At 35.6% G+C, this 17079-nt stretch overlaps 2 protein-coding genes across 3 annotated transcripts; both read left to right on the plus strand.

The window, feature by feature from the left end:
* Positions 1 to 8309: 8309 nt before the first annotated feature.
* On the plus strand, positions 8310 to 11398 carry LOC136225197 (DNA repair RAD52-like protein 1, mitochondrial). The gene is made up of 4 exons (XM_066013414.1): positions 8310 to 8743; positions 8866 to 8903; positions 9050 to 9144; positions 11095 to 11398. The coding sequence occupies exons 1-4, from the start codon at positions 8460 to 8462 to the stop codon at positions 11236 to 11238; spliced, it is 561 nt and encodes a 186-aa protein (XP_065869486.1). The 5' UTR covers positions 8310 to 8459; the 3' UTR covers positions 11239 to 11398.
* LOC136225171 (GDSL esterase/lipase At1g71250) lies at positions 11267 to 14805 on the plus strand. Of its 2 annotated transcripts, XM_066013413.1 has the most exons (6): positions 11267 to 11378; positions 12873 to 13189; positions 13479 to 13606; positions 13700 to 13942; positions 14099 to 14342; positions 14455 to 14805. In XM_066013413.1, exons 2-6 carry the CDS (start codon positions 12928 to 12930, stop codon positions 14664 to 14666), a joined length of 1089 nt encoding a protein of 362 aa, XP_065869485.1. In that variant the 5' UTR covers positions 11267 to 11378; positions 12873 to 12927; the 3' UTR covers positions 14667 to 14805. The 2 variants fall into 2 exon arrangements, with proteins under 2 accessions (XP_065869485.1, XP_065869484.1); XM_066013412.1 differs by lacking the exon at positions 11267 to 11378 and having other exon boundaries at positions 11623 to 13189.
* Positions 14806 to 17079: the final 2274 nt, after the last annotated feature.

A 17079-nucleotide genomic window follows, 5' to 3' on the forward strand; every position in this document is an offset into this window, starting at 1 on the left:
TGATTGCCATTAAATGAAGGTTTGGAGAAAGAATGTATGAAGACCTGATGGCGGTTCTTAAACGGCTAACACAGATGAGGTCCTTGTTGAAGTATATTGAGGCATTTGACATACTCTCTCACAAGGTTAATTTACCAGAAGATTAAATTCTAAGCTGCTTTCTTAGTGGATTGAAAAATGAACCAGTTACCCTCTAAAAATGTATGGGACAAAATCCTTGCAACAAGCATGTGCTTTTGCTAGAATGCCCAAGAGAACCTTTTTTAGAGGCAATGGGATAGCTCAAGAGGCATGTTACCTTTTTCAGATGAAAAAATGACACATGTCACTTACAGCCGCTATTTCAAACATGTATAATTAATGAATGTGATAACATCATTACGACTTATTAACTCCGGCAGTAAACCTTTCAAATACCAGACAACTATTTTCCACATACTAAATGGACTACTGCTGAATCGTTCCATGAATGCCTCTTCAAGGTATTTCTGCACCATTCCGCGAATGCCTCTTCAAGGCATCTTAAACCGTTTCGCAAACGCATTTTCAAGGCATCTCGCACCATTCCACGAATGCCTCTTCAAGATATCTTGCACCATTCCGCAAACGCCTCTTCAAGGAATCTCTGCACCATTCTGGGAACATCCATCAAACACTTCGATGGACACACCATGTATAGGCAACTCCGACACTCGTCTAAGCTACCCTCACCCCGAAGGCGTTCCACAAAGAGCTCATATAAAATGGTTCGACAGCATGCTCCATAAAGGGGGTGGGGGTGGGCTACTTGATAAGGGATATATGCCAAGCCCACAAAAGCCCAACAAGCAACCAATCCAATGGGATCACCCGTATCCAAACATGTGAATCCAACCCCATCCAATACCCCTATATAAAGGCCCTTAAGCCCCATTAGCAAGGCTTGGACTCTTGCTCTCTCTAAGTAAATCCATACTCCATCTAACTTGGGCGTCAAAGTGTTCTCAGGGACCATTCCCTGCACATGCGACATCTGCAATCGAAGGCCACCACTGAAGTTCAAACGAAAACGAAATTCAATAAGGGAGATATAGATTCTAAATAAAGTGAAAAAAACATGGAAATACAAAAATACAGAGAATAAAAAATATGAATAAAATGAGGAAGATGGAAGACAAACTTCCTTCTTTTTCCGCAAAAATAAAAAGCGGTTAGATTTTTTTTTTAGAAAAAATGAAGAAAGAAATTTTGAAAGAGATAAATGGGCGGAAGTTGCATTGAATTTGTATGAATTTTTAGATATTTAGTTTTTATATTCATGTAGTTCTATATCTATTTTTATATTTAGTAATTTGATGTATTATTTATTTTTTGTCATACCACAAGGTTTTATTTTTGTTACATGAAAGATTGGGACGCGATTAAGTGGCTAGACATCCCAACTAGGTTGGCACCCCTAACACACCAAATCAACCCGAAATATTATTAAAAAAAAAGGAAAATTACAAAGAGAGGAAAATGAAAATAAAAGCGTTCAAAACAGAAAATTAAGGGAAACGAACATGTACAACATTACATAAGTCGTCAAATACCGACGATTGCCAAAATTGAGGAGCCGAGTGCCACCATGTAAGAGCGGAAGATGTTTTGCCAAAATGGACAAGCTGATCCACTGCTTGATTGCCCTCTCTATAGATATGAGTGATTCTGCAATTCATATTCGAAAATCTAGATAAACATTGAAGCCATTCTTGTCTAATTTTCCAGGGTACCGTGGTAGACTTTCCATTTAGCATAGCAACTGCATAGGCAGAATCTGATTCAATCCAAAGGTTGTGCCACCCCCATTCCCAGGAAGATTCTATTGCGAAAATAATGGCAGTCAGCTCGGCAATATGCGCATAGGAACTAGAAAGGTTAATAGCATAGCAGCCAATTACAAAAGCTCGGGAATTTCTGAAAATCCCTCCAGCTCTCGCAACTCTAGGAGCTCAATTCGTCGCACCATCGGTATTAACCTTCATCCAACCCGACGGTGGCGGACACCAACGAACAATGATCGGGTCCGGTGGGGGCCTAGAACGGTTGGAGTTAACAACCCATTTTGGTTCCTGAATGTAGAAGTGAAGTCGATTCTGAAGGAATTGGATTGAAGGGAGATCATTTTAGAAAATAGCCATATTTGTGATATACCAAATGTACCAAACAACAGTTATAACAACCAAATTCCACCCTTTTCTCATAGAAGTATGTAAACGGACAGCTCTAATATCCTGGAATAAATTTTCGAAGGCCAGAACACTACTACGGTGTATAGCAAAAACAGAAAAGATGACATTCCAGAGACTATTCGATACCAGGCACGCGACGAAAAGATGATCAATAGATTCAATATGGCATTTACACAGTTCACATCTCGAAGCTAGAGAGAAACCACATACCTGTAAATTGGTTTGAACCGTAATTTTCCTATGAATCACTAACCAGCAGGTGATTGAACGCTTAGGTGGCACAAATGCATTCCAAAGGAATTTATTCCACTCAACTGGAGTGTTGTTGCTAAAAGAGCTGTAAAAACCTTTGGTTGTATACAGTCCTGACATAGACGGCTTCCACAAACAAGTGTCGGTTCCGTCCCGACTACTAGAAACCCACTGAATGTTCAATTGGACAAGATCAGGGAGTCGATGCAAATTAGTCCAAGTGTCGTTTGCGCGGAACGAGTGAAGCGGGTCATAGAGCTTGCACTGAATATTTGCCGGAATGCCGAGCTGATTAGCAACCGTCAGTGAAATCCAAGAGTCCGTCCAGAAATGCAGCTTAGAATTGTCGCCAAACCACCAAGTCACTTCCAAACTGATTTGATCATAAGGTCTAACAGAGTTCCAAACCGATGAATTTGAAATATAGCGCTTATGCATACCAGATTGATAAAGGAAACGATTTCGAAGCAAAGTAGGGATATAACCATTTTTTTGAATCAAGTCCCAACTGAACTTACCTAGAAGAGATTTGTTGAACAGACCAATATCCTTGATTCCAAGCCCCCCAAATTCATTCATTTGACAACATTTCTTCCACTTGACAGTAAGAAGCTTTTGCTGATCCTTGTCCCCAGTCCAAAGGAAGTTTCTGAGAGCTTTATCAATCTTTATGGCAAGAGAGGCTGGCCACTTTTAAATCATAAATGAATGAATTAGAGCACCGATTAAGGCAGATTTGATCAGAGTCAGTCTTCCTGCTAAAGAGAGCGACCGCCCCTCCAAAGACCAAATTTAGCAAGGAACCGATCCATCAGCGGTTGCAAATAATGAGCCTTTGGTGCCCCTTGAAAAATTGGAACCCCAAGGTAATTAAACGGCAGCCGAGCAACATGAATACCCAGGATACCAATAAGCTGATTCTTGCGCTGGATGTTGATACTGCTCCCAAAATAAATTTCAGATTTATCCCAGTTAACCGACTGACCTGAGATGGCGACATAAAAGTTGAAAAGTTCCACGATACATTTTATATTTTTGAGAGTTGCCCTGCCAAAAATTAACATATCATTTGCATATAAGAGGTGAGAAGGAAAATGAGAAGAATTATGATAAACCATGGGTTGAAATTTTCCTTCACCCACTAACTTAGCCAGCCAACGACTAAAGAAGTCCTCTACAATACCAAATAGAATTGGAGAAAGAGGATCCCCCTGACGAACCCCACATGAGTAGCTAAAATATCCTTTGCTACCACCTATAAAGGCAATTGACATACGAGCAAAACGAAGAATCTCCAAGATCCAACCTCTAAATTGCAAAGAGAAACCAAAAGAATCAAGAACAACCAAAAGAAAATTCCAGTCAATAGTGTCAAAAGCTTTCCTGATATCAATCTTCAGGGCCATATTTCTGCCAAAGCAATTTTTATTTAACATATTTACCCCTTCAGAGGCCGCTGCAATGCAATGATGAATTCTTCTGCCAGAAATGAATCCGAATTGGTTATCCGAGACAATACGAGTGGCAACAGACGCTAGTCTATCAGCAAGGATCTTTGAAATGATCTTATAATTAAATTTGCCCATGGCGATAGGTCGAAAATGCTGAATTTCATTGGCATCATCAACTTTGGGAAGGAGAGTCATAATACTAGAATTCATACCTGGAAGCATACAACCAGAATCAAAGAAACTCTGAACCATCTTACAGACACTGAACCAATCACATCCCAGAAGTGCTGGTAAAAGAACCCCCCATAACCATCTGGACCCGGTGAACTATCACGGCTAAGACTGAAAACCGCAGCGCGGATCTCTTTAATCGCGGGTCGACATGTAAGTTGATCATTATCCACAGAGGTAACCGAGTCCGAAATAACCACAGAAATAGAAGCCTGATCGATAGAAAGCCTGTTGCTAGTAAAAAGAGTGGAGAAGTATTCTACAACATGTTGAGAAATGATATTCTCATCATCAACCAGAGCTCCATTAATAAGAAGAGAATCCATTGATGATTGAATTTTCCTACCTTTAGCCGAACGGTGAAAAAAGTTTGAATTCCGATCCCCCGCCTCAAGCCATTTTTTTCTGTTTTTATCACGGAGAAGCAGTTCTTACCGGTGAAGATGAAGATCAAGATCGCGCTGAGCTTCCCTCTCAAGTGTTCGCCAATTCTCATTCAGACCCTGTACTGAGATGTCTCTTTGGATATTAGTAAGCCTTGACTGTACAGCAGCAATATTTACTTCCACCCTTCCAAACACTTCTCTGTTCTAGATACGCAATTTAGGCTTCAATGTTTTAAGTTTATGACAAAGCAGCTGCGTCAAAGGAAGAGAAACATGGCTGCTACTCTAATGTTCAGCAACCAAACCCCTTAGAGAGTCATGAGTAGTCCACATAGAGAGAAAACGGAACCGGACCTGTCGAGCCAAGCCATTTTTGTATACCAAAAGTAACGGACTGTGATCAGATTGATAACGAGGGAGAACAGAACAATTGATTGAATCCCAGGAATCAACAAAATCATCAGAAGCAAGAGCCCTGTCAAGTTTACATTCAACATGTTCAGAGCCAATACGACCATTAGACCAAGTAAATTGCATGCCAGAACTATCAATTTCCAAGAGGCCGTTACTATTAATAAAGCCGCGAAACTCCCTACAGCTAATGGCAGAAGGGCTACGATCCGTCTTTTCGTGAGCACCGATGACCGCATTGAAATCATCGATAACCAACTTTTTCTCGTTGTCCGCAATAGCACTGATTGAATTCTAAAGCATACATCTTTTGCCAAAAAAATTACTCCCATAGACGAAAGAGAGTTGAGTGTAAACCGTGGCACTACCATAATTGATCGAGATGTGTTGATCATGACAAAGAATCAGAGAGCAGAGATGTAGAGTGCCAATTTTACAAAAAAACCAAAGAGAATTACAAGGATTCTCAGTAACAAACTGCAAGCCAATAGAATTCTAGAAAGAAGAGTGAATCCTATCCAAAGCCACCATAGGTTCAGAGATACATACTAGATCCGAATGATTGACATAACAAATGAGTTTCAGAGCCCTCTGCGTACCAGAGTTATTAATACGCCTGCAATTCCAGTAAAGAACGATCATTTAGGTGGAGAAGAACTGCCCCGCCCCTTAAAACGGGAGTCTGCACTAACATGTTTTGCCTTGGACTTAGCTTTCTTCCTAGTAGTTATCCATTCGATATTTACCTCAGGGATGCAATTGATATCAACCATTGGTGAAATGGGCACCGGGGTTCCTTCAGAACCCGATACAGGACTGGAATCTTCCTCATTACATTCACCCCAACTTTTCTTTTCTTCCCAGTGTCCCAAACTTTCATTGTTAGCCAAATGGTGCAGAACAAATTGTAGAGGAGCAACAATTTCACCCTCCTCAACTTCCACCTGATCTTGAACAATTGATTGAGGAGCCTTCTGAACCTTATCATGCTCTATATTAGGTCGGGCCACCCCCTACCCCTTTCCTGAATGTAATGACCTCTAAATCTGTGGCCTAGGTTCCCTGAGATTTCTCCTGCATTGAGCCGAGGTGTGTCCAATTGATGAGCAGGTTCCACAAAGCACCGACAAACGCTCATACTCAAGATAAACCCATTGTTTCTGACAATCAGTATCTACTCTAAGCTTTGATTGAATGTCACAGGAAAGATCAACAAGGTGATTTTAGAGGGTCCGTACCACCGTGGTGGCACCTAAACCATGTCACATCCAGACCAATCTTTATTCGTTGGTTGGTAGGCACCTCAAGTAGGTGGGATAGCTGACCCAAAGGTTTAAGAGTGCTCCATGCCCAACGTGAGATTCAAACTCTTACTCTATGGTTAAGGGTAGAAGAATATTTATAAAATATAATTAATTCTGTTTTATATATTAATATTTTATTGATTATATTTACCTAATTTTATTTTAAGTAAAAATTTGAAATTGAATTAAAGAAAATCTACAAAAATTCTTAGAAAAATATCAATTTCCACGAGGATAGAAGTGAAGATTACATTTTTCTCATTTTATAGAATATAAATAAAAATTCATTATTTAGACAAAGACCGCAATAGAAAAATCCCGTACATCTCATTTATAATCTTAAAGAGTGTTTGGTTGCTCATTTTCGTGCTCATGTTTACATTTTCACTTTAAAATTGAGAGTTTTAGGTGTTTGCTTGGTGACTTCATGTTTGTATTTTACATATGAAAAGTAACCTTTTACAAAAGCAAGAATCATGCTTTTTGATTTTTTTTTTCCAATAGCAAATAGCAAATTGTAACAACAAACTATAAGTAAAATAAACAGGTCTTAAATATTTGTGTTAAACAGAAAAAAATTTGAAACAAATACGGTTTGGGGAAATGTTATTTATACAATTTAGCAACTAATTTCAATCATCAATTTTATAAAACAAAACCAAAACGTAGAAATTAGCGTCCTGTTTATTTTTCGGAAAATAGGATGTAAAGAAAAATAAAATATTTTTCTATATTTAACTATAATACTAAAGACGGAAAAATTTTATAGATGGCTAATGTTTTCAAAACGATAAGAAGAAAATAGGATTTCAAAAGTTTAAAAAAATGTTTTACTCTTTTTAAAATGATAAAACATTTTTTTTACTTTTTTTCATATATTTTTCTGTGGGATAAATGCCAATTTGCCTCTTAAAATTAGGAGATATTTTTTATGTGAATTAAACGCCATTTTGCCTTTTAAAATTAGCAGATAGATAGATTCAGTTGATCTAAAATCGAAGTTAGTTATAAAGTTCATAATATTCGACAAATATTGCCAAATTCTTCAATTGAATCTCTATGTCAACTTTACGGGTCTAATTCATGTTTATTGACTAACTTTTTTTTTTTGGTAGTAAATTACAAAACTGACTCAATTAATATATCCGTTTATATATTTAGACCAATTACATTACTTTCTACTAAATTAGATACTTTGAAATTAGACTTACCTAAAATACTCTTAGTATATATATTATGATTTAATCAATTTTTTTTTTCACTCCAACCCGATATATTCGCAATTTATAATTTTGCTTCACAGTGAGATCAACCGCCGATTAGCAGTTGCTGCTAATTAGCAGTTGAACTTCACAGTGGGATCAACTGCTAATTAGCGGTTGATCTCAATGCGAAGCAAAATCATGAACTACTAATCGTAAACTTGAGAAACATATTGAGTAGCGGCTCTGCTATGTTAAGAGAGAAATGGATTGACTAATCATTTTCAGATTCCAAAGCAATTTATATGGGTACAAAACATGATTAGATTGCATGAATTTTTTTTAAGGAAGAATGGAAGAAGAAAGAGAAGAAAGGTTCTACTAAGTTATTAGATAAAATAATCAAATTCGTAGAGGGGTTTCAATTTCTGGTGCAGACAAAATAGATGAATGAAGTAACAACACAGGTGACGGAACTGGCGGAAATTATCCGGAGAATGGAAAAAAGATTAGTGTCGTTACAGATGCAGGCAAGAGAGGTTTTCATAGGATTATAAAAACAAAGGTACTTGAAGTGGTAAATTATACTGCCAAAGTATTTGAAATTATAGTAAACTTGCATTTTATTGGTTCAATTTATTCATTAGATTTATGAACTTTAACATGATATTGATTTTTATATATACTATGGGTATTTAGGAAAAATCTAATTTAAAAATGTATAACTTGATAAGAGGTAGTGTAATTGGTATAATTATGTAGACGAGTTAGCTTTGTATTTTTTTTTTTTTTTTTTGACGCCTAACCTAAATTTTTTAAACAAACAAATATTGAAAGATGATGAAAATAGTTTCCCGGCAAGCAACATTGTTACCTCTGAGTGACCAAAAAAGAGAAAATTACACTTGTGCCCTGCCCTCTACATGAAGCGAAGCCGACAAGACTAGAGGTTTTCCATTTTCCAACTCTCACAGACACAGTTGAGCTCTAAAGTTTGCATAACGCAGCGCAAATGTCGACCATGAAATTGAAATTATTTACAGAAAGATTAGCGTCTTATCAGTCCCCATGGAAACCGACGAGAAAATCACCTTGGCTTCTTGCCGGACAAATGTATCATTCAAAATCGTCATCTCCTTTTGCTTTAGGAGAAACTGAGATAGAAAGCGACGAAGTCCCAACTTCAGGAATCAGCAGGCCACTCTCCGAAATCCTCAAAGTACTTAACAAGAAGGTTCCTGATTCCCTCATCAGGCAACGCCTTGAGGACGGCTCCTCTATCAAATACATCCCTTGGTACCATCTCCCTTTTAACTTCACTAATCGAACTTGCTATTGTTAGGTTAGGGTTCCAAAATTAGGATTTCCAACTATAAGACTAACTTATTCTCGTTTCATTACGCTCTGATTCGTTGCAGGCATCTAGTGAACAGAATAATGAATTTACATGCTCCGGGTATGTTAATGCTAGTAATCAGTATATAAGTGTTTACACTTGCACATAGACACAGTCATTTTGGACAACCACTTGTAGTTTTCAATTCAAGCTCAATTCATTATGCTTATATGATGTGTTGGTGTTGCCTTGTACATGTATTGCAGAATGGTCCGGTGAGGTTCGAAACATAATTTATTCTGCTGATGGCAAGTCTGTGTCTGTTGTTTATCGTGTGACACTATACGGGACAGATGCGGAGGTATCTTACTCTATGCTTCGTTTACTCACTCTATGCTTGTTTCTCTGTACCACTAATTTAGCCATTTTTCTTAGACTTGAGCTACAGCTTCTCATTTCCAATTTGTATGATTGGGTAAACGAAGTGATTTCCATGGTTCTTTCCAACCACTGGATGTTTATTATGTTGGGGCATCCCTGTGGCTGTGATGGTGAATTAATTGCATCTCAAAGAAGATGAGTTACTTTCATTTGTCTTTTGAATGTTGATTGATTTTTTGGCTGGCTATGTATAAAACATAGAATTATTTGTACTCATTTTCTGCAACTTGGAAAGTTGGGTTCTTTTGGTTCACGACTTTATGAGGATCATAGAATCATTTTACTGCAATATGCATCCATGATTCTAAATTATGTGAATATTTTTTTGTTTGTTGGGAAAAGGTTTTCTTGTTTACCTCAGGATAATCTTGACTTGTTAGACTGGCATTGTAGCCTTTAGTTATTCGAGTCTTTTTGTTTTGTTATCGTATTAATGGGTTTTAAGGCTACCCATATTGTTGATGTCAGAGAAAAAGCCATGAAATCCACACAAATTAGAATTAGAAACACCAATGGAGGAAAACATAAGATACTGACTGAATTTGTGTTCTAGCCATGTCCTACATCAACAGGGTGAAGTCTGATTAAGTTATTTATTATGAAGGAGAATTTGTTCCTGCTCTCACTGGGATTTCTCATAGTTAGCTTTGTAAATGACCTAAAATAACACATAATTTTTCATATCTAAGCTTTACTGACCATTATGTCAATAGGGGTCAATTACATCCATGTTCCTTTAATTTGCATTTCTTTATGGCCCTTGAACTTTAAAAAAGCACATAAAAGTCCCTGAATTTTGCTGTAAACAGATAAAAATTTCTAAGGACCTCAAAGTTGACCTCAAAATGAAAAAGTCCAAGAATTAAAGTTGTTTAGGACCACATTTTCGATTTCCAAAATCACCATTTTCGGATCTTTCTCTCCCCAAACAACTCTTTTCTCTTTCCTAACCAAACAATACCTAAATGATCTCAAAACCACAAAGTTCAAGAATTAAAACTTGTGTAGAATATCATTTCCATCAACTCTACAATGGAGGGTTACCTGCTGTGAAGTAAGACCAAAGTTGAGGGGCCATGAGTGTAATTCACCCTTAAATATAGTGTCCAACAAAGTTCTATCTCAGCTGCATTCCTCTTTGTTTCATTTTACATCATATGACTACTTATGAATTGACCTTTTATTTCTATTGAAGTATGGAAAGGGGAGGTTTTTGACATAATGTTCATAAACGTTGTGGTATGAAATAAACACATTAGTGTGTTGTTGCTGAACCTTGCTATGTATATTGGTTTTCAGTAGTGTCATCATATTATTTTTAAATTGGCCCCTCCATTTTCGTTATGACAGACCTGATCCTAATATTGACTTGAAAAACATAAAGAACTCCATGATGGGGAAATAAATTATCTATCTATTTTTCAATTGAAAACTGCTAATTTTGCATTATTGAAACTTGGAATTTGAAATAAGTTTGTGCAGATTATGAAGTAGCATATTTTGATGATAGACGGTAACAATGAGCAATTGAAAGTAGTGGGTTCAGTCTTGGTAACTGTGATTTGATTCCATGGGATTGCTGCTATAGGTTCAATGTGGTGTAGTGCTATCTGCTGTGTTAGGATGATATGGACATGTAGATGATTATGAATAATATATCAGAGCATTCATCACAATTAACCTTGAAAGAATTAGGATGGTATAGAACATGTATATGTGATGAGATATTGAGTCAGCTGAATGATTTATGTATTGTGATGAGATATATATTGTGGAAAAAGGAAGATAACGCACTGAAGAAAATATATTCATTTACCTATCAGCCTACCATTCACTAATTCCTCTTTTCCTTGTTAAATGATTGAGCTAGATGTACAGAGAATCAATTGGGACTGCTTCAACGAATGATGTGGGTTATGGAGATCCTGTACAAAAGGCAGAGGCAATGGCATTTCGTCGTGCTTGTGCACGCTTTGGACTTGGACTTCATCTCTATCATGAAGATATGTTGTAGCAAAAGGAATGAGCTTTGCTTAGGAGCTTCTTTTGCCTTTTTTTGGATGGATGTTAATCATGTTAAAGGCCTGAAGTTGTAGTATAGTATTCTACATAATCCTACAGCATGAAGGCAGCTAATCTTGTATGCCTGGTATGGTAAGAACCATTTACCTTTCTTTTTATCTGCTCTGATCGCTTACTCGTGTTCATCACTTGTTTGTTTCTCAACAATCGTTATTGTCTCGTTATTTTCCGTCTAAAGTCTGACCATTGATTGGATTTTATTACTTGCTGAAAAAGAACAAATTTACCATTCAAATTTTGTAAAAGCACAAGGAAAATCTCAACCATCAATTTTCTAATTAATGGTTGAGATTACAACATGACCAACGAACAACTTGAGAGGTTTTCTTAACATCTTTGAACCATAAACAACTGAAAGTAATTTAAGGGCGGTTGCAACATTGATGGTATTTTTCTACATACTTAAGAATTGGTTTATACTATAAATGTTTTACATAATTTCAGAACACTTGTTGGGAAAAATTGCAGAAATATAAGAAGATAGCAATACATTAGAAAAGTGATGGATAACAGATATATTGATTCTGTTGTAACCATAGTTATTAAAGGCGCGCCTATGGCGCATGGCGCACCAGGCGCAGGCCTTGGCGCCATGGCAGCCCCATGGCGAGGTGCAATCGCCATGGCGCGCGCCTGGTGCGCCATTTTGCGCCAAATGCAGTTGCCAAAGGCGCACCAAGGCGCGCCTTGGCAGTTAGAGGCAGTTATGGGCAGTTTTTTGGTAGTTACTTTATATATCTGGAATGGAACACATGTTGTATTAACAAAAAGAATTAAAAAGGAGAGAGATTATAGGTTTTAAACTAAGTAGAAGACGAAGAGACTCTTTGAAGAGGAAGAGACAGAGTCATTAAAAGAGGAAGAAGTTTACTAGAAAGAAAACACATTAAACGGATTCAAACAACAGAAACAAAGAAGCCAAAGGGAATTCAACTTTGATGATCAATAGTTTGATGATGCCTTAGATGAGGAGTGTGATAGTGATGATGAGGAGTGATGGATTTGTAGAGTTTTGATTAGGAGTAGAACTTAGGAATTAGTATTCAACTTTAAAGTTTTCTAATATGGGGTTTATTTTGCATTTTAAAATTTATTTATGCTTAAGATATTTTCATGATTTAGTTTTATGTTAGTTTTATATTTTTATAATTTTTATTTTTTTTAAGTGCGCCTTGTCTCACTATGGCGCGCGCCATCGCCATGCGCCATGCGCCATGGCTCCAGGACCCCTTGCGCCTTAGTGCGCCATGCGCCTTTAATAACTATGGTTGTAACTCGATGTCAAAGGAGCAGCAGTGGTTTTTTAGTATGTTAGAGATAGAACATATAGTTGAATATTGGGATAAGGTAAAAAGTAGTCATGTAACGTCATAAAGGGTAAGAGTGTGAAATCTGTGAATAAAGGGTAATACTGAAGTCTAAAGATATGGTCATTTATAACCGTTTTCAAACATGATATTATACTAAAAAATAGTGTTCACGTTTCCCACCCTAGTAATCATGGTCACAGCCGTTATTACTTTGAAAAAAGTTCCTTTAAATTTTCTTTGTTCTTATTATAAATAGTATCATCATGACTTTAAATTGGAAACAAAGAAAGAAAAGGAAGATTGAATGAGCCATGGCTATCGACGGACATAGATGGACAGTGGTATTTTTTGCTATAGTGATTACTGCAATTCTAGGACTGTCAGATGTTGGTATTATTGTGGAGTCAGCTAGTGTTCCAGCCATGTTTGTGTTTGGAGATTCATTAGTTGAAGTTGGCAACAACAACTATCTCAGCTCCATTGCCAAATCCGATTACTTTCCTTATGGCATTGATTTCAACTTTGGCCCTACCGGCAGATTTTCCAATGGCAAAACTTTCGTCGATTTGCTTGGTACGTCACTTGGATCATATATTAATTCCTTCAAACTCATTTATATATAGTGATAAGATTTACAGGGGTCACGAAGGTCAGTTGACCTCTTAGAAAATTGCCAAGTGTACAATTTCGTTGCCTAAATATAAGATTTCCGTCGGTAAATAGTCTATTCAGAATCTGTACGGATTTTGTATTCAGGACGGAATCTGTCGGAGGAATTATCTGTCCCTGATGCTTAATCTTCAAAATAATCTGCAATATTTAACACATTTTTGTGAATGCTACAAAAAATCTGCAATTGCAGGAGAGAGGTTGGGCGTGGCTTACCCTGTAGCCTTTTCGGACCCTAACACGTCTGTAGCCAGAATACTTGGTGGAGTAAATTACGCTTCAGCAGCAGCTGGAATCCTTGACGAGAGTGGCCAGCACTATGTGATTAACTCATCTAACTCAGTCATATTGATTAATATTAGTAGTAATTTCGTATAAGAATTGTCGGTGACTAATATATACATAAAATTTCAGGGAGAAAGGTACAGCTTAAGCCAGCAAGTAATAAATTTTGAGAATACGCTAAGTCAGCTACGAACAATGATGAACGGAACAAACCTTACACAATATCTATCAAAATCTCTAGCAGTTATGGTGTTTGGAAGTAATGACTACATCAACAATTATCTCATGCCTTCCATATACTCTTCCAGCTCTAACTATAGTCCACCAGCTTTTGCCAACCTTTTGCTTAATCACTATGCTCGTCAGCTTCTGGTACTCTATATATAACCGATTTGAAATTTAGATACGTGGTTTAAAAATTTACAAACATTGGTGACATCGGATACCTTAGTTTGAAAACTTTTAAATCAGCTCAAATCCGGTAAACTAAAATTGTAATAATAAAATTGCGTGTTTATTTTTTCACAGACGCTGTATAGTCTAGGTCTAAGGAAATTTCTAATAGCGGGAATTGGACCACTTGGGTGCATGCCGAACCAAAGAGCGGGTCTAAACAGATGCGTTGATTATGCTAATCAGATATTAGGTACTTTTAACGAAGGTCTGAAATCACTTGTTGATCAATTAAACAGAAGAAGCCCTGGTGCTGTCTTTGTTTATGGCAACACTTATGCTGCAGTTGGAGACATCCTAAACAACCCTGCTTCTTATGGTAAAATTAATTTTATTGTTTTCCGGGGAGAACAGATTTAGATTCCGCGTATAAAATAAAATAAAAATTATATATTTACACATGAATTAATTGATTAATTATTTTGATGTAGGATTCAGTGTGGTTGATAGGGGTTGCTGTGCAACTGGTCAACTAACATGCCTTCCATATCAGACGCCTTGCTCAAACAGAAATGTGTATGTATTTTGGGATGCATTTCACCCAACACAATCTGTGAATGTAATTTTAGCCCAAAGAGCATTTAGTGGACCACCAAGAGATTGTTATCCCATTAATGTTCAACAGATGACTCTCATCTATTAATCTTTTCTTTTGGCTTCTTCTTTATGTTTCCGATCCAATCCATTTATATTTTTGTTTAAAGCTCATTGCTTTATTTGTAATTTTTACTTTTAATTACTAAATACTTATTTCTATTAATTTATATTCGTGTTAATCCAAACTCTCATCAAACCAATTTTTTTTTTATTTCACTAGTCATTTATGTGAAATTTAACTATTCATTTTTAATGCTATTTTTTTTTTTTATTAGTTGGACATTCAGTTTGAAATTTTTCTTTCATTTGATTACAAGGAAATCTCAGCTCTGATAACTTTGTGTATTTTTTATCATTACTTCTAAACACATTAGACAAAAAAATTTTCAGAAGAGAAAACGCATTAGATGATTAATAATAAGGGAAATTTACATATAAATTCACTTTTAAAAAAACTATCTACAATTATATCAAGTAATGATTTTGAATTATGTCAAACTAGTAAAATCAGTATTTTTAATATATTTTAAGAATTAGAATTTATAAATTAGGAGTCTCAAATATATTTTCTAGCGTTTATGATATATGAATTGGGATCTATAATTTTTAAATTATGGTGTAAAATCATAATATATAGAAAATAATGACATATTAAGAATTAATTTTAGTGATATGACTTAGTTGTAATTTTGTACTTACTTATGATATTCATGTATTTGACCCTAATAACAATAATACAAGTATGTTTATATAAGCCCTAACTAGATATATTCATGGCTGGACGGGTTCAGACTTAACTTAATTTGACTTAATTATATTGTCTAAGTCCAACTAGTATTATATTCACTTCAAACTCAAGTCGGATGGGTCAAATTAAATGAACTAATTCACAAGCGAACTCAACATGTTCAATTAATATATTTATATTAAAAAAATTGATTTGATTTTTATGTTCTTATTTTATTTGGGGTTGAAGTGGATGTGTACATGGTATACATTCCATTTCGATGTTGGGCAACATTTTACCAACTGTCTGAGCGGGATGAGAGCACCTTTTTTTTTTTACTGAAAAAGTAAACTGAATTGAACTGAACTGAATATTACTGAATTAAACTGAATACTACTGAACTGAACTGATAATATTAGAATTTAAAAATAGCAATAATTAAAATAAATAAGCTTATAATAATAATAATGGTTCTCATAATAATAATAATAATAATAATAATTATTATTATAATAATAATAATAATAAATAATGATAACTTACTGAACTGAACTAAATGCTACTGAACTGAATTGAATTGAACTGAAATTACTGATACTGAAATTAAATGACAAAGAACATGACCTTATTGATCTGTGTGAAACAGCGAATCTAGAATCAATATGTGTTTCGACAGTGGTTTTCTGGTCGATATGGACACAAAAGAATGCTCAGCTTGGTCGAAGTCGTGCCGGAATCCCAACGACAACGTAAGGAGTTCAATGTAGTTTTTATATGATTGGCGGTAAGGGCATATGACCAATGTTGAATCTGGACTTTCTGGGAACCAGAACAGTGAGCAGAGGTAGAATTTCGGAAGAAAACCAGTAGAAGGGAGGGTGAAATGTAATGTAGATGCAACTACTTTTCAAACCTCCTCTCGTTTTGGTATGAGTATTGTTCTACATAATTACGATGACTTGTTTCTAGCTAGTTATTGCTCGGTCTCGAATGGTTTGATATCGCCAAGCTGGCTGAAGTGTTGGCATTACGAGATGGTATTGCTTAGACGTCTTCCCTAGACTACAATAATATCGATTTTGAAGTTGACGTAAAAGGAGTGGTGAATAGTTAGTTCCCACAAGAATCTTATGGAGTATAGTGGAATAGTTCAAAACATCAAAAAAACTTCTTCAAAAGCGTCTGACTTGTTCGATGAGGTGTGTTCCTCGATTAGCGAACAAAGTTGCTCATGAATTAACTCGTCATTTTTATTCCGATGCTAATCTTTTTATTGCCTTTTATGTTCTTAATTTTTTAGAGAATGCTTTATATATAAGAAAGAATGTTTTATATATAAGGATGTCAGTGTTTAATTTTAATAAAGTTTTTTTTTATAAAAAAAATATTATAAATATTTAATAATTAATTAATGAAGTTATTAAACAACAACAATTAAAAAGAAATAAAATTCTTAAAACTTTAGAAATTAGTGGAAGCTAAAATCTATTATAAATATAATTTTTTTCCCATCTTGTTATGCTTCACCTTTATAATTCATTATTTTGCAATTCATTCATTTACCTCTCTAATTGTTTCTTCATTATTCTACACTATTTATGTCTCTCTCTCTTTTTTTTTTTCCTTTTATGTATTCTAATTCTTTTTAATGTAATTAATATTGTTTAGATTGTAACTCTATTTTTTTTTTGCAACCATGTTTCTGGATTTCAAGTTTTGATTTTGTACTGTA

The sequence above is a fragment of the Euphorbia lathyris genome, chromosome 1 (assembly GCF_963576675.1).
Source record: "Euphorbia lathyris chromosome 1, ddEupLath1.1, whole genome shotgun sequence".
In the NCBI taxonomy this organism is placed as follows: domain Eukaryota; kingdom Viridiplantae; phylum Streptophyta; class Magnoliopsida; order Malpighiales; family Euphorbiaceae; genus Euphorbia; species Euphorbia lathyris.